This window comes from Oncorhynchus tshawytscha, linkage group LG11 (genome assembly GCF_018296145.1).
Source record: "Oncorhynchus tshawytscha isolate Ot180627B linkage group LG11, Otsh_v2.0, whole genome shotgun sequence".
Classification (NCBI taxonomy): Eukaryota; Metazoa; Chordata; class Actinopteri; order Salmoniformes; family Salmonidae; genus Oncorhynchus; species Oncorhynchus tshawytscha.
Window position 1 is genome coordinate 28,633,481 of NC_056439.1, and position 18,433 is coordinate 28,651,913.

An 18,433-nucleotide genomic window follows, 5' to 3' on the forward strand; every position below is an offset into this window, starting at 1 on the left:
AGAGCACAAATGGCCGAAATACAGCGTATTTCACCACTTCGGCCTATGTATTGCCTTACCTCCCTAATCTTACCTAATTTGTACACACTGTATATATATCTTTTCTATAGTGTTATTGACTGTACGTTTGTTTATTCCATGTGTAATTCTGTGTTGTTGTTTGTGTTGCACTGTTTTGCTTTATCTTGGCCAGGTCGCAGTTGTAAATGAGAACTTGTTCTCAACTGGCCTACCTGGTTAAATAAAGGTTCCATAAAATAAAATAAAAACAAAGAGACCGGCACCAAGGCTAGAATGGCTGCACGTGAGATGGTCGCTGTCCACTGTCCTGTGGTGCTGAACTCCCGAATGCCGATTCCTTCGCTGTCCACTTTAGTGGTGCTGAATCGCTTATCGATGCTGTTGCAGCTTGTTTGTAACATCTGACCTTTTACTCTGTCCTGTGACAAAGTCGCCACATAGGGATAGTCCTCAGCTTGGTTGGGTTGTGCGAACATTGAAGTAGAGTAATTTACAGTCAATGAGTTATTCATTCTCCATAGGTTGGTTTGTGATTTGGGTTCTGTGTTTGAGGGAATGTTGAGGGACAGTTGTTCAATTAGTTGAACTGTGGGAATATTGAAAGATATAGCCTCACTAGTCACTATATCCAAATTTGCTTATGGAAATATTGAAGCATAGATTCAGATTATGTTGTCATTTAAAAAAAATCTAAAACAAATAACATTTTTGATAAATGTTCATCTACTGCAGAACAGTATAGGCTATATAGTATATACGGCCGTGTCAGCAGGTTAGAGATGCAAGATGAGCGTAAAAAACCCACTGGTGCAGCACTCCCTGAAACGTTTTTCTTTCCCGACAAAGAGTACGCAGGCTCTCTCAAGCCATATTATAGGTCTGTCTACCCTATCCTCGCCCACCTTACTAGAGCACAACACCATAAAGATAATGTATGCATCACTCAAATTCGGAAACATCTGTAACCATACCTATTCCTTCTGAATAACAAAGAGGGAGACATGGCGTTTATTTTCTAGACCTAGTTCCGATATTTTTGTGTCTTTTGTTGAAAATGAACTGTGGGATTTCCGCAATGTGTACCAAGCTTCTGCTGCAACATGTCAAAGGCAAAGCGATGAATGCGTGGCTGTTGCTAGCTCTTCTCGGAGTCTGGTAAGTTTGCACTGGACTAGTGGGGATATGAATGACCGATGAGTTTTCGGTGGTTCTGAATTAGGGCAGTAGGCGACAAGACGTCCGTTTATGGTACTAAATAAGGGTGAAAGGGGTTGAAGATCATACCGAATGTGTTTATTAGCTGCTACCCGTAGCATTGTGCCGAAGGATTCGTGCGCTGTTGTCAACACAATCCCGACACAATCTGTAAAATGTCTTACAATGTTGTTATGTTGGACGCATATAACTGCGAAACCTAGCGGAGCCTAATGTGTTTAGCGTAAAGAATGACAAGTGTAATAGCCTACCCTTGACTATAGCCTGTAGGGAGTATATACTATTCCGTTATTTCAGCGGGCAATGTCAATTAAATCAGAGGGACAACCTTGAGCAAAACCAAGGCTACTGCAGATTATCGTTTTCATTCTAAAGGAATCGCGCAATACTCGTTCAGAAATATTTTTCAAGCAGCAAACATGAGGTATTCTAAGCCTCAGCATCATAATTCCCAACTCCTGCCAACACTTCAAAAATATAATGATTAAGCTTAGCGTATAAAATGTTAGATACTGTACATTTTGCTTAATACATTTCATGTTGGCTATATTCTTGCCCATAGAGCAGATTTCACACAGGCCTATGCGGCAAAAAGGACCTTAATCTGAGTCTTCATGGCAATATCAACTGTCACTTCAAGAGCAAGATATATGATTTATGAGTTTGAACCTTACATTTAATTGACTAATGCCATAAACTAATGACAAAATCAAGGTAAAAAAGTTAGCTGTGAAGTTAGAATGAATGACTATTAGGCTATGTCACTACAGTTGGCTCTGTTCCTTGTATTGATTACCACCATGAACCTTCAGACATCTTTTTGTCATAAACTTATCTGTCACCTTGTAGTAGATTGGTTTTGCCCCTGCAATATAGTTTGCATCAGAACTGCATGGCTTTGATCAGCACAGTATATTAGTCCTTCATGCTTATTGAGGGTTAGGGTTTTCCGTTGTACCCAATAGTAGTGAGCTATATTGACTCAACTCACTCCCTGTTTTCCAGTACAAAGACCCTGACCACCGATTTACTGATCCCTTGTCTTCCCATGAGCATCCAGCTCCGCTTTCATCATCTCTTCTGGCAGCCAGCTAGAGGGGTAGTACCAAGTGCTGGTCTAGGATCAGTTCTGGGTGTTACAGTTCTGTTAAATTGGCTCCAATCAATAGATCAATCAATAGGCCTGTAGCAGTTGTCACCAACCCTGGTCCTGTTCCAGGCCAGCAGCACAATTCAACTGGTGAAGGTTTCGATGAGCATTTGAATAGTTGAAGGTGTGTTAGTGCTGGGCTTGAAAAAAAGTTTACACAACCAGTAACCCAGGACCACTGGGGTAGATTAAGCTGATCCTAGACCTGTGCTTTGGTTGTGACACTACAGTCTTGGTCACCGATTCTTGATCACCACAACATTCTTGTAGCCCTCAATAATATGCTTCCATACAATTTGCTTAGTTGTAGTGTTGTGATATATTTGTGAGTTTACAAAACAAATTATGTGGTGTAAATCCATAAAAAATTCAGTCATTATTTGACAGATTTATATGATGTATTATATATTAGAATTTATTGAGAGTTAGCTCAAGTTGCCTTTTCAAACTCTCAGCCACCTCTTATCATCTAAAAGGGCCCACTTGCTTCTAATGGACTATCAGTGGAGTAGGGTTATGGATATTTAGTGCTTTTAGGTTGTTTAACATTGCGGGTTATGGATACTCAGTGTTATTGGGAGTGTGAACCATTGTTGTAGAGATTACAGATTCAGTGGCACTGGACAAGTGGGTCTGGCCATATCGATTCTGTTTAAAGGCAGTTGTGCACTAGCATCTGGGAGGGACTGCTGAATGGCCTGGGCGAGGTGACAAGTCCTCAGGTCTCTTGTTAATTAACACGAAACAACAGTAGCTGGGCTTGGTATTACCGGAGCACTCGCTCATTTGTGACCGCCAGATACAGTGGCACAGTTACAGGGCGGATAGAATGAGATGTACAATTCCCAGATCTACCTCTATAGCTTCTCCCTGAATCAAACCCAAGACTCTACTGTAAGCTCGAAAGTGTGGTCTTTGGCCTTCTTTATCAAATAAATAATTTTTAGAGAAGCTGTACATCTGGACAGACTGACACCTTTTCCCCTATAACATGCCTTGGTCTGAATTCCAGTAAGTGTGTGTCTTGTAAACCCTCAACCTTTAGCCCCACTCTACCCCAGATTCCTATCCAGCTCTTCTGCCAAAACACCTGACTTAATGAATTGCTTAGTAGTCATCCCAGTGTTCCAGCTGCAGAACCAAACTCTCTCTCTCTATATACAGTGGGGCAAAAAAGTATTTAGTCAGCCACCAATTGTGCAAGTTCTCCCACTTAAAAAGATGAGAGAGGCCTGTAATTTTCATCATAGGTACACTTCAACTATGACAGACAAAATTAGGGAAAAAAATCCAGAAAATCACATTGTATGATTTTTAATGAATTTATTTGCAAATTATGGTGGAAAATAAGTATTTGGTCAATAACAAAAGTTTATCTCAATACTTTGTTATATACCCTTTGTTGGCAATGACAGAGGTTAAACGTTTTCTGAAAGTCTTCACAAGGTTTTCACACACTGTTGCTGGTATTTTGGCCCATTCCTCCATGCAGCTCTCCTCTAGAGCAGTGCTGTTTTGGGGCTGTTGCTGGGCTGTTGCTGGGCAACACGGACTTTCAACTCCCTCCAAAGATTTTCTATGGGGTTGAGATCTGGAGACTGGCTAGGCCACTCAGGACCTTGAAATGCTTCTTACGAAGCCACTCCTTCGTTGTCCGGGCGGTGTGTTTGGGATCATTGTCATGCTGAGAGACCCAGCCACGTTTCATCTTCAATGCCCTTGCTGATGGAAGGAGGTTTTCACTCAAAATCTCACGATACATGGCCCCATTCATTCTTTCCTTAACACGGATCAGTCGTCCTGGTCCCTTTGCAGAAAAACAGCCCCAAAGCATGATGTTTCCACCCCATGCTTCACAGTAGGTATGGTGTTCTTTGGATGCAACTCAGCATTCTTTGTCCGTCCTCCAAACACGAGTTGAGTTTTTACCAAAAAGTTATATTTTGGTTTCATCTGACCATATGACATTCTCCCAATCTTCTTCTGGATCATCCAAATGCTCTCTAGCAAACTTCAGACAGGCCTGGACATGTACTGGCTTAAACAGGGGAACACGTCTGGCACAGCAGGATTTGAGTCCCTGGCGGCGTAGTGTGTTACTGATGGTAGGCTTTTTTACTTTGGTCCCAGCTCTCTGCAGGTCATTCACTGGGTCCCCCCGTGTGGTTCTGGGATTTTTGCTCACCGTTTTTGTGATCATTTTGACCCCACGGGGTGAGATCTTGCGTCGAGCCTCAGATCGAGGGAGATTATCAGTGGTCTTGTATGTCTTCCATTTCCTAATAATTGCTCCCACAGTTGATTTCTTCAAACCAAGCTGCTTACCTATTGCAGATTCAGTCTTCCCAGCCTGGTGCAGGTCTACAATTTTGTTTCTGGTGTCCTTTGACAGCTCTTTGGTCTTGGCCATAGTGGAGTTTGGAGTGTGACTGTTTGAGGTTGTGGACAGGTGTCTTTTATACTGATAACAAGTTCAAACAGGTGCCATTAATACAGGTAACGAGTGGAGGACAGAGGAGCCTCTTAAAGAAGAAGCTACAAGTCTGTGAGAGCCAGAAATCTTGCTTGTTTGTAGGTGAACAAATACTTATTTTCCACCATAATTTGCAAATAAATTCATAAAAAATCCTACAATGTGATTTTCTGGATTTTTTTCTCTCATTTTGTCTGTCATAGTTGAAGTGTACCTATGATGAAAATTACAGGCCTCTCTCGTCTTTTTAAGTGGGAGAACTTGCACAATTGGTGGCTGACGAAATACATTTTTTGTCCCACTGTATATCACTCCCTCCCTCCCTCCCTCTGAATCATTTTCTCTCTCTCCTCTCTTCGCAGTGTGGCGTCATTTGGGCCCAGTACAAAGGAGGATGAGGACTATGAAGACGTCCCCATAAATAAGACCTGGGTTTTATCGCCCAAGGTCTATGAGAGCGATGTCACCTTGATCTTAAATAGATTGCTGCAGGGCTATGACAACAAACTCCGTCCTGACATTGGAGGCAAGTCTCATTGGGCCCACACTGGTTGAATCAGAATTGCATGGTTTTGATCATTGAAAAGACATTGAACCAACATGGAATATACGTTGAATTGACATCTGTACCCAGTGGGGTAGTTCTACAGCAGCAAGTGGGAATCTGCTTTGTTTTGAACATTTTAGTGCCCCATTAATTATGTAAGCTTGTGATAGATCATCATGAACTTACCCAGCATTGTTTAGCACTTACCAGTCATTTTCAGAGTGTATATAATTGTAGAATAAGTTGCATGCATATCTCAAAATCAGGACTCAGCCCATTGCCAGTGTATTACTCCTTCCTAAAATATCCCTCCAAGGCAATGACGTAACTGTGCTGTGTGCAGGCCAATGTGAAGTTATTTTTAAGCAGATTGATTACAGACAGTGGATAGAATGCTGAGCCAAATCATGATTGATCGTAAGGCTCTGGGTCATTGTTAGGAGTTCAGTTCATTCGATTGTCGTGTACACTGACGGAGGATACAAATGGTTTGCGAAAAAAAATATTATTCTACTTCTAAGCATAGTAGCCTAAAGTTGTTTGATTCGTTTGAGATTGTGGACTGTATAGCCTACTGTGTATAGCAGCATGGAAGCAGTAAGAATGTGGTTCTTTCTTGCACCTCGTACATACTTGCATTATTTGAGAGCCCCTGGTAGGCTATACTGTAGAGATAGGTTACATTCATAAAGGTGAAAGGTGTTGTGTTTTTTGTTTCAGTTAGGCCTACAGTGATTGAGACAGCGGTGTATGTCAACAGCATCGGACCAGTCGATCCTATCAACATGGTGAGTCTGGTGGCCTGGGGGGTCTAGCTGTCTAAGCCGCTGCCTCTAGAGCACATGTAAGATGTACAGCTGTCAGCATGGGTTTGAATCCAGCCCACTTTCAGCAGTCACTGTCCTACCTTTCACCTCTACCTCTCTTTATCCAATAAACATACAAAATACTTAAAAATATATATACAGTACCAGTCAAAAGTTTGGACACACCTACTCATTCCAGGTTAAGAATGTGGTTCATCGTGGCTACTTGGAATAATGTCAAATATATTTGGATTTGTTTAACACTTCTCTGGTTACTACGTGATTCCATATGTGTTATTTCATAGTTTTGATGTCTTCACTATTATTCTACAATGTAGAAAATAGTAAAAATAAAGAAAAACCCTTGAATGAGTAGGTGTGTCCAAACTTCTGACTGGTATTGTATATAAAAAAGAAACATGGTAAGTCCTGTCTGGTCATGTACTACATTAATGCTCTTCGTTGAAACAGAAGGAATACAGGAGAGCAACAATCTAATACAATGCCCAGAACATAATCATGGCAGTGGCACAATACACTGGTGTAAAATATCTGTTCCATGGCAAGGTTAACCCATGTGTCCATCTTGTTTCAGGAGTACACCATAGACATCTTCTTTGCCCAGACGTGGTATGACAGTCGCCTTAAGTTCAACAGCTCCATGAAAGTCCTGATGCTCAACAGTAACATGGTGGGAAAGATCTGGATTCCTGACACCTTCTTCCGGAATTCTAGAAAGTCTGACGCCCACTGGATCACCACTCCGAACCGTCTGCTGCGACTGTGGAACAATGGGAGAGTGATGTACACGCTGAGGTAGGAGGATGACGGCTGCCATTCTTTGTTTTTCCAGGACTCTGTGTTTAGTACTCGTGGTATGTGCAGCTCTAGTTTGTGCATCTGTACTTTTGTCTTGTAGCCCTCTTTTAGGCACCCGCTATTTGTCGAAGCATGATCTTGAAGCCATTGTTATTTTTCCCTAGCATTTGTTTAAATAAAAGAGAGGGAAACACTTTGTTTGTAATTGTTACGATCAAGCCTGTTTGGGAAAAAAAAAACACATTACAAAATCAATGTAACACATCATTAACTTTTCTCTGTCACAATTCTGTTTTTGTCAGGTTGACTATTAATGCGGAATGCTACCTTAAGCTGCATAACTTTCCTATGGACGAGCACTCGTGTCCGCTGGAGTTTTCGAGCTGTAGGTGTTTAAACACTCTCCCCGTTTTGATCCGTCATTTCGACTTCAGCTTCAGTAGCCAGCCCAGAGAGGGCGTCAGAGCGGGCCAGCATTAGGAGCTGAGCCCCAGCCCTAGCCCCACACAAGCCCATCTGCTTGAGGCTGTCCCTTCAGCCTGTATGATCTATCATCTGCTCCACCGGGGGAGAAAGGAGGTCACAAAGTACCATTCTCTGACAGACTAATGAATTATGCAGCGCTCCCAAACTGATTCATGCTCTGTCTGTGTCATTCTCCATCCGTCCTGCATTGTGCTTCAGCTTCTCATGTCTCGTTGTCATGATCTTAACCCCCACACACCCTGTCGAGCGCTACAGTGTAAACTGGAAGGGCATCCCATGGTTAGAGGAAAGATGTGTACCATCCTGAATGCTCCCCTGCTTGGCCATATAGTATGCCCCTGTGGTGTACTGAGATGCACTGTTGTGTTCTGGATTGTGGAATCAAGGCTGGACAAGGCTGGACATTGAGAGGTTCCTAATTTTACATGTGTGTGTTTGTGTGTGTTCAACCGTACACCCTTCTAGATGGCTATCCTAAAAATGAGATTCTGTACCGTTGGCAAAAGCGTTCCGTGGAAGTGGCCGACCAAAGGTACTGGAGACTCTACCAGTTTGCGTTCGTCGGTTTACGAAACACATCAGATGTGGCGCATACACAGTCAGGTAAGGGATGACATGCATCCTTTTAGAAACTGCACTCTTACCTCTGGTTTTTAAGTTTTACGAAATTATGCAAAACATTTTCACTTCTTTTATATGTGTGTATGATTCTCTTTTGAATGTCTAGGTGAATATGTCATCTTGACAATATTTTTTGACCTGAGTCGGCGAATGGGCTACTTCACTATTCAGACGTACATCCCCTGCAGCATGATTGTGGTGCTGTCATGGGTCTCTTTCTGGATCAATAAAGATGCTGTCCCTGCCAGAACCTCCTTAGGTATTATTAAACCTCAGTAGTTTCTTACACCCCTCTATAGCGGACAAACAATCTGCTTTTCTAATGGCTAGTGTCAGTTAGGTGAACACACAAAGTCAGCTCAACCAGCTAAATCATTCAACTGGCTTTGTGACTTCCTGTGCAGGAATCACCACGGTGCTTACCATGACAACGCTGAGCACCATCTCCAGGAAGTCGCTTCCCAAGGTATCCTATGTGACAGCCATGGACCTGTTTGTGTCTGTCTGCTTCATCTTCACGTTTGCTGCTCTGATGGAATATGGGACTCTACACTACTTCACCAGCAACAGGCAGAGCAAGAAGGATACGGACAAAAAACCACAGGTAGTGACACCATTGTTGCTTCCCAGTAGCTTCTGCTATTTCATTTGAAGATGTACATTTTCTAATGGGAATATACTATTTGTACAGTTTTAAAATCAAGGCAAGTAATCAAATTACAGCAATGTAAATAGAAGATTTCAATGAGTTGTGTGAACACGTACATACCATTTCTTAGTAATGAACTACGAAATAGTGCATAACAGCATATTGTTATGACTTCTACAAATGGTGCGGTGGAGGAGTCAAACGCAGAGAGCAGGTAATGTCATACGTGTATCTATTTATTCCAACGATAGCGGAGACTTGAACATGCCAACACTAGGGCGTAAGAAACCACCCGTCCAAAATACACAGGACTAAAACTGTCCGGAAAATAATGAGGAATACACTTCTACACCAACACCAAAATAACAGAGAACAAGCCCGCACAAATACCCAGCGGGCCTAGTGCCCTTAAATAGCCTACAAACAAACACTAACTCAAAACAGGTGTACCCAATTAAACCCAATAAACAGAAACAAACGGAAAGGGAATCGATGGCAGCTAATAGGCCGGCGGCAACGACCGCCGAACACCGCCCGAACAGGAAGAGGCACCATCTTCGGCGAGATTCGTGACACATATAACCTTGACAATGAATCAATCTGCATACATCAGCTACACAAATGAAGGAAGCTGCAGTAGCTTCTTTCTCTGACATGAACATTAACATAATTAACTTTAACACTGCCACTTCCAAGGTCAAATTCGTTAGTCGTTAGTAACAATGCTGCCTATAACTCAAGGCCTTATTTTGTTTTCCATTAAGGTAGATTTCCTTAATCTGATGTCTGTAATCATATTTATCCGGGTTTTAAAGACTTTGTGAGAAATTGGTTTCTGTGGGAGAGTAAACACACACTCAGCAGAGGAGTGGGAGTGCAGAGAGGGCATAAGTCATCGCTGTAAACGGGCACGCATCCTTCCAACTGGGACTGACAAGCAGTGACATTGAGCAGAGAAAAGGAAATCCCTGGAAGTTCAATACAAATGGCAACGTCGTCTCTTACAAATAGCAAACGGCACGAAATGCAGTGGAAAAAGGCCTATGCCAATTTCCAAAAGACTGTATGCCTTTTTATTAACTAAATATGGCTGAACAACTCTGCTCTTCCTAGCATATTCCCACAGCCACCGTGATGAATTTGAATGTCATATATTGCATTTATAATATACATCTATGATCTTCAACGCTCATTCACCATAAATGGCATCCAATATGTGGGATCATGCTCACCACACAAGTGTTGTCAGCTACAGTGCCTTCGGAAAGTATTCAGACCCCTTGACTTTTTTCCCCCCACATTTTGTTACATTACAGCCTTATTCTAAAATTGATTAAATAAAACAATTTCCTCAGCAATCTACACACAATACCCCATAATGACAAAGTGAAAACATGTTGTTAGAAAGTGTTTCAAATGTATTAAAAATAAAAAACAGAAATACCTTATTTACACAAGTATTCAGACACTTTGCTATGAGTCTCGAAGTTGAGTTCAGGTGCATCCTGTTTCCATTGATCATCCTTGAAATGTTTCTACAACTTGATTGGTGTCCACCTGTGGTAAATTCAATTGATTGGACATGATTTGGAACCACTAAGTTTTAAGTTCCTCGGCGTACACATCACGGACAAACTGAAATGGTCCACCCACACAGACAGCGTGTTGAACAAGATGCAACAGCGCCTCTTCAACCTCAGGAGGCTGAAGAAATGTGGCTTGTCACCAAAAACACTCACAAACTTTTACAGATGCACAATCGAGAGCATCCTGTCGGGCTGTATCACCACCTGGTGCGGCAACTGCTCCGCCCACAACCGTAAGGCTCTCCAGAGGGTAGTGAGGTCTTCACAATGAATCACCAGGGGAAAACTACCTGCCCTCCAGGACACCTACAGCACCCGATGTCACAGGAAGGCCAAAAAGATCATCAAGGACAACAACCACCCAAGCCACTGCCTGTTCACCCCGCTATCATTCAGAAGGCGAGATCAGTACAGGTGCATCAAAGCTGGGACCGAGAGACTGAAAAACAGCTTCTATCTCAAGGCCATTAGACTGTTAAACAGGCATCACTAACATTGAATGGCTGCTGCCAACATACTGACTCAAATCTCTAGCCACTTTAATAATACAAAATTGGATGTAATAAATGTATCACTAGTCACTTTTAACAATGCCACTTTATATAATGTTTACATATCCTACATTACTCATCTCATATGTATATGCTGTACTCTATACCATCTACTGCATCTTGCCTATGCTGCACGGCCATCACCCATCCATATATTTATACGTACATATTCTTATTCATTCCTTTACACTTGTGTGTATAAGGTAGTTGTTGTGAAATTGTTTGATTTCCCGTTAGTTATTACTGCACGGTCGGAACTAGAAGCACAAGCATTTTGCTACACTCGCATTAACATCTGCTAACCATGTGTATGTGACCAATAAAATTTTATTTTATTTTATTTGGAAAGGCACACACCTGTCTACATAAGGCCCCACAGGTGACAAAAAAACAAGCCACGAGGTTGTCCGTAGAGCTATGAAACAGGATTGTGTAAAGGCACAGATCTGAGAAGGGTATGGAAACATTTCTATAGCATTGAAGGTCCCCAAGAACACAGTGGCCTCCATCATTCATAAATGGAAGAAGTTTGGAACCACCAAGACTCTTCCTAGAGCTGGCTGCCCGGCCATACTGAGCAAGAAGGGCCTTGGTCAGGTAGGTGACCAAGAACCCAATGATCACTCTGATAGAGCTCTAGAGTTCCTCTGTGAATATGGGAGAACCTTCCAGAAGGACAATCATCGCTGCAGCTCTCCACCAATCATTTCTTCATGATAGAGTGGCCAGACGGAAGCCACTCTTCAGTAAAAGGCACATGACTGCCCGCTTGGAGTTTGCCAAAAGGCACCTAAAGGACTCTCAGACCATGAGAAACAAGATTCTCTGGTCTGAGGAAACCAAGATTGAACTCTTTGGTCTGAATGCCAAGCATCACGTCTGGAGGAAACCTGGCACCACTCCTATGGGTGAAGTAGGGATGTTTTTCAGCGGCAGGGACTGGGAGACTAGTCAGGATTGAGGGGAAGATGAACAGAGCAAATTACAGAGAGATCCTTGATGAAAACCTGCTCCAGAGTGCTCAGGACCTCAGACTGGGGTGAAGGTTCACCATCCAACAGGACACCAAGCCTAAGCACACAGCAAAGACAATGCATGAGTGACTTCGGGACAAGTCTCTGAATGTCCTTGAGTGGCCCAGCAAGAGCCTGGACTTGAACCTGATTGAACATTTCTTGAGAGACCTTAAAATAGCTGTGCAGCAACGCTCCCCATCCAACCTGACAAAGCTTGAGAGGATCTGCAGAGAAGAATGGGAGAAACTCCCCAAATACAGGTGTGCCAAGCGTATAGCGTTATACCCAAGAAGACTCAGTTCTGTAATCTCTGCCAGAGGTGCTTCAACAAAGTACTGAGTAAAGGGTCTGAATACCTTTGTAAATGTGATATTTCCATTTTTTGGAAAAATAAATTAGCAAACATTTCTAAAACACTGTTTTTGCTTTGTCATAGGGTATTGTGTGTAGATTGATGAGGGGAAAAAAACGATTTAATTCATTTTAGATTAAGGCTGTAACATAACAAAATGTGGAAAAAGTCACGGTGTCTGAATACTTTCCGAAGGCACCATACAACTTAAAGTGAATGGTAATTAAAAATCCAATCTTAAAGTGTATTCCTAGAAAGAAATGAATAACTCAACCCCGATATCACATATTTACCTACAGAAATCCAGCAGCTTGGTGAACATTAGGCCAGGGACGTCACTGCTCCAGATGAATAACATCGCCCCCTACCAAGACGAGGATGATTACGCCTACGAGTGTCTGGATGGGAAGGACTGCACCAGCTTCTTCTGCTGCTTCGACGACTGTCGCTCCGGAGCATGGCGCGAAAACCGGATGCATGTCCGAGTTTCAAAGATCGATTCCTACTCACGAATATTCTTCCCCACTGCCTTCGGCCTTTTCAACCTGGTCTACTGGATCGGGTATTTGTACTTATAAATCTAGTCTAGAAAAGAGGAGAAATAGCCTTTTACTTCAGAGAAAACAGGTCAAAATATTTGTTTACTCTCTTTACTTGCTATTCTTGGCACTGTTGAGGATAAGATGGAAGGGGGGTGGGTGTACTGCTTTGAAATTTAAAGCCAGGGTATGAATGGGTAAAATAGCTTCTTCTCACCAATATTTGAACAGCTCCCTATGTTTGTATCTGTACTATTTTTCTAGGTGTTGGCTCACAGATGAAGGCAGCAGGGTCAGAACAGGGCGAGACTCTGGGTCATACCCACCAGCAATTGCATGATGTTAGGTTCCTAACCTCTATGGATTTAAGGAATTTTATAAAATGGGTTGTTTGGATGCTAGATGCTAGTTGGGTGATAGCAGGGAGTTATTCATCACAATCCCTGGGAAATGCCTGTTAACAGTTTAATTTGAATTATCAATGCGCATCCACTGTCCCACAGTCCAGCCAGGCAATTTATAAAAATGTATAAACTCCCCTGGGAAAAAGTATGTAGACATTTTTTCCCCAAGCTACTAGGCTAGCATTTGGTTTGTAACAGTTAGGGTTTGTTTAGACTCTAAACCTTGCTGCCTGCCTCTCTGACCTGTGCAACAATGTTGCAGTTTATTTTGCGATCTGCACGGTGCCATAGAGAGAATGAACGTGATGAGACTGACAGCTTCTCTGAGTTAGGCACATTCATTTATTAGGATCATTGTAATTGATATATCAAAATAAATGGCAAAAGAAACCAAGGTGAAACAAACGGGAAATTCAAAAAGTTTGCTGTCATTTCAGCTGCTTTAATGTGATTGTGTGTTAACTTTACTAGTAGCTAGACTGCATGGCAACCTTTTTTAGCTTAGAACATTTGAAATGGGCGACCAGCTCGTTTGTCTAGCAACTTCAGAATCTCAGAACTAACAATTGGCTATTGCTTGGACTATGTCCTCTGGTGGAAGGATGAAATAAAACAAATGTAATAATTCAAATAAAGTTTTTAACTAAAACGTAATTTCTCTTTAAAAATTAAAAATGTTAATAAAAGTAATAAGGCCCTCGAACCTGGGAATTATTTTAAATAACACCCTCCTGATGGCTGTTTCCCCGGCCCGCCGCTCCACGTTGGGCCTTAGAACAGCCCTTAGTCGAAAACTATTCACACGATCATTTGCAAGCCTTATTGCTTAATTGATACACAAAGGTTGTGTTTTACAACAGCCTGGTTTTGTAACCTGTAACTTATTCGAAATTGCAAAATCTATTTGAATATATAAATATACATCAAATAAAGTATGCCTATGCGAAAAAAATAAACAGGCCTACATTTCCCCCTTCAATAATTATATCTGACGTCATGTTTTCTGTGCCACATTTTTACTGTAAGCAAAATAAATACAACATTTCCACCAGAGATCGATTCAACACAATTTAGTTCCATACTTATTGAGGCAGTTCATCATTTGAGGTCTGAAATAATCATTAGGCATTACTTAGGCTTAGCTCCTGTATTGACACAAAGTCAGTAAAGCAAGAAATTAATAGCACGTATTTTCATATTATTATATTCTAATGACACATATTATATCTCCTTCTTGATGTGATTCCCCCAAATTGGCAGCTGTAAATAGCCTTCATCATTATCATATATAAAAGCAGCAAAAAAAGCAAGACAAGAAAATCTACTTTTCATTTGGCTACATTGAAACTAGAACAAAGCTTTCCATCACTACTCTAGGTTTATAACCAGAGGCGGATTGTGCTGCAATTGTATCAAATTTGATTAGCGATGCATAGTTAATAAAGACATATTAGACTAATTTAAACCATATTTATACAACATAGACTAACTGAATAATATTCATGCAGCTCCCAAACCCTTGACTTATTTTGCTTGACAAGGGCGCAGTACTTACACTTTATAAAATGTAGCTGTGGATATAATCTTCTAAGCATATTTTAGCTGAAGCAATAGCAGACATGAATATCTTTACTAATAACAGCGAGAAGGGTGACTACATTTTTGATAAATAGAGCAAAACTCTTATAGTGCTTTATTCCACACAAAACCAAAGAAACTGTTGATAATGACTTTGTAGCATAAGTGTGTTTAATGTTATATTCAAGATCAATGCGATTCACAGTACCCCGATGTTTGGGCGATACTTAAGAGAAAAAGTCAAGAAGAATGAATTACCAAGCCTGAAATGGACCTTACAAATTTGAAAGTCCAGTGATTAACGAGGGGAAAATGACTTTAGTTTTAATTTGAGTTAATTTACATATGCAAGGTTACCCCATAGAGTTTGCCCACATCCGGTCCAATTACAAGAAAAAACAATTATTTGATTTACTGTAAAGATAATATAGGTGAGGCAAGTTGGTTATACACTCAGTGAAGATGGGAGTATTTCCATTACAAAGAAATTACGCTTTTTATGCTGACTCTTGTAGGATTCTCTCTCATTCATTTATCACAACTCCTTTGAAACTGCAGCTGTACTGTATAAAACATGGTAAAATTGGAAATTCAGTCAATGAAAGTCAACAAGGGGAGTAAATTGTGGAGATAAACCTTCTGAACCTCGTTTATAGCCATAATAATAGCGTTGAATATCTTTGATAATGTCATACTCCTGGTTATCCTCCATTTTACAAAATACATTTGTAGATGTGATGCTTGCTGAACATGTTAACTCTGCCTATAAAGCTTTAAATGTGATGTGTTTACTTGTTTACTGATGTGAAGAGAATATGATTATTACACTACAAGAATGGATTGCGTTTATATAGTGCTTTTTCACCAGCTTTTAAGGCACTTTGTATTGTAATGTCGTAACTAAGCTCATGCACCACAAGTGAGGTGACACACAGCAGCAATATTGTTCAGAGCACTGTATCAATAAGAAGTGATTGCAGTGGAAACGTGAGGAGATTAGATGAGATCAGATGATTCCCCTCCTTTTGGGTCTCGAAAACGTAATTTACCTCCCAGCTATAAGATACTATTGTTGCATTGTCCTTAATGTATTTGAAAATTAAAAAATGGATATATATATATATGCTATATTTTTTTCCATCATGACAGCCTCAAAGACATTAATATGATAATACTGTGTTAACATGCATATTGTTTGTGTTTGTTCTCTATAACACTGACGGACATGGAAACCATTATGTCATTTATGTTTTGTCATTGACATCCTCTCTCTATACCGTTCAAACATAGGCATAATTAATCCTGTCTTTCACCTTTGTACAATGCGCCATTCCTTCCAAATGATTCTGTGTTGTTATGTGAAAACGAACTCAATACACTGTGAGAGAATAAAACAGTGCCTGAAAAAAACATAAGTATCTTCCTCTTGAAGTACTTTTTCTTCAATATTGGTTTTGGAAATAAAATTGATCTGAAATGCATTCTGACTAATGTGCATGTACAGTGGTGTCTGAAATTACTGACACCCTTGAGATTTTGTTTAACAAGTTTTCTCAAATTCTTGACACCCCTGTCAATTCTTAGAAATAAGTCAAAAGTATAGTATTTGGTCCCATATACTTAGTATTTGGTCCAACTACATCAAGCTTGTGACTCTACAAACTTGTTGGATGCATTTGCAGTTTGTTTTGGTTGTGTTTCAGATTATTTTGTGCCCAATATAAATGAATGGTAAATAATGCATTGTGTCATTTTGGAGTCACATTTATTGTAAATAAGAATATAATAGGTTTGACCCTCTGTAACTTTCTCACTCATCATCATTCATAATTTATTCTGGATTATCCGTAATCATGGTAGCATCCACATTAATGTACAAGTGTTTAGAAACATATTATTATCTACAATAAAAATGACTTCAACTGCAAATGCATCCAACAAGTTTGTAGAATCACATGCTTGATGTAGCCATTGCATGCTAGGAATATGAAATTCCTGTTTCAGGAATATGAAGCTCCTGTTTCAGGAATATGAAGCTCCTGTTTCATGAATCTGAAATTCCTGTTTCAGGAATATGAAGCTCCTGTTTCAGGAATATGAAACTCCTGTTTTAGGAATATGAAGCTCCTGTTTCAGGAATATGAAGCTCCTGTTTCAGGAATATGAATCTCCTGTTTCAGGAATATGAAGCTCCTGTTTCAGGAATATGAAGCTCCTGTTTCAAGAATATGAAACTCCTGTTTCAGGAATATGAAACTCCTGTTTCTTAGTCGTCGTGCCTCTACTCCTTTCTCTTCCTGCCTCTTGCTGTGCTCAGGTAGCAATTACAAGCTGGGCTGACTGCCATAGTCAGGGAGGAAATCAGCAGTGCCAGAAAAAGTCTGTTGTTTCTGATAAATTAATTAATGTTCCAGTGTCATTTCCTGACACAATGAGATGCGTCAATATACAATACAATACCGAAACCCCAATACCATCCCTATTTTATTTATTTATTTAAATTGAACCTTTATTTAACTAACCTTAAGTATTAGGTACAACACCAACCAAACTGGCCTTCAGATCAGCACTCACAGGCTTTTTCATCCTTCACCTGATTAAACCAACCCTATCTTACGGAAAAGTAGAAAAGGGGGAGAGTGGATGTGTGCAGCAGGACAAAGAGATGGGCGAAAATGGGATGAATATAACATGAGGCCGGCCTGTAAAATATGCATCTCCATCCTGGCAGTGATAGACTTGTTCAGCTGCTCAGCCCCTTCACTTAATTTACCCAGTCCAATGTTTTTAGAACACGACTCACTCATAACATGGGAGAGGGAAAGCGGGGGAGAGTGAGAGCGCAAAAGAGAGAGAGAGAAAGAGAGAGAGAGAACCTTCAACCAAATGGCACAAATCCTGGCTGTCAGTTTGGGTTCAGGGTGGTTTGTTGACAGAGTGAATTATCGGCAGGGGATCAGATGGTCCTTGAGCAGCATATCGACCGATCTACTGGTCTATCAGATAGGAACTGAACCTTACCAGGGGAACATTAGTGTCAAATAATGACTGAGACAGCAGGTCTGTTTCCTTTATTTGGAAGGGGTTTTGTCTATGCCGAAAATGACATTACAGTATGTAATAAAGTACTGAGTGAATCTTGTGAATCTACAGGGCTCAACAGGTTAATGCTTTCCATGCCTTGGTAGACTTGAGAGTTAGGCGTAATAGGAAGAATGACAATAATTAATTAGAGATGAATAGAGACATGGACAGAATGAGTGTCACCAATGCTACACACCTGACTAAAACACTTAGACATTTTTACACCCTATAAATCAGCCCCACTGTCCAGATAAGTGTGAAACCAAATGCCTCTTCAAACCCAGGACCAATGGAAAACAACGACAACTCAATCACAGGTTGACAACCCTCCATTGGCAGGTTGAATGCCAAGGCTCGTTTAATGCGTGTTATTCGTTGCAGTTTTGCTTCCGAGCTTCATATACTGTGTCTTTTTAGAGCTGATGGGATTTCACAGTATTTAGAGGAGCGTGGGGAATGACGGCCTCCCACTGCAGGAGAGGGAGACAAACATACAGTCATTAATGCAGGTGTGAAGTGTAAACCTCTCCAGGCGG

The 18,433-nt window shown here is 40.9% G+C and overlaps 1 protein-coding gene across 1 annotated transcript; it reads left to right on the forward strand.

The window, feature by feature from the left end:
* Positions 1–876: 876 nt before the first annotated feature.
* LOC112261657 (gamma-aminobutyric acid receptor subunit gamma-1-like) lies at positions 877–16,475 on the forward strand. Its single transcript, XM_042329987.1, has 9 exons — positions 877–1,176; positions 5,222–5,385; positions 6,127–6,194; positions 6,808–7,028; positions 7,334–7,416; positions 7,983–8,120; positions 8,245–8,397; positions 8,543–8,742; positions 12,592–16,475. Exons 1-9 carry the CDS (start codon positions 1,076–1,078, stop codon positions 12,868–12,870), a joined length of 1,407 nt encoding a protein of 468 aa, XP_042185921.1. The 5' UTR covers positions 877–1,075; the 3' UTR covers positions 12,871–16,475.
* Positions 16,476–18,433: the final 1,958 nt, after the last annotated feature.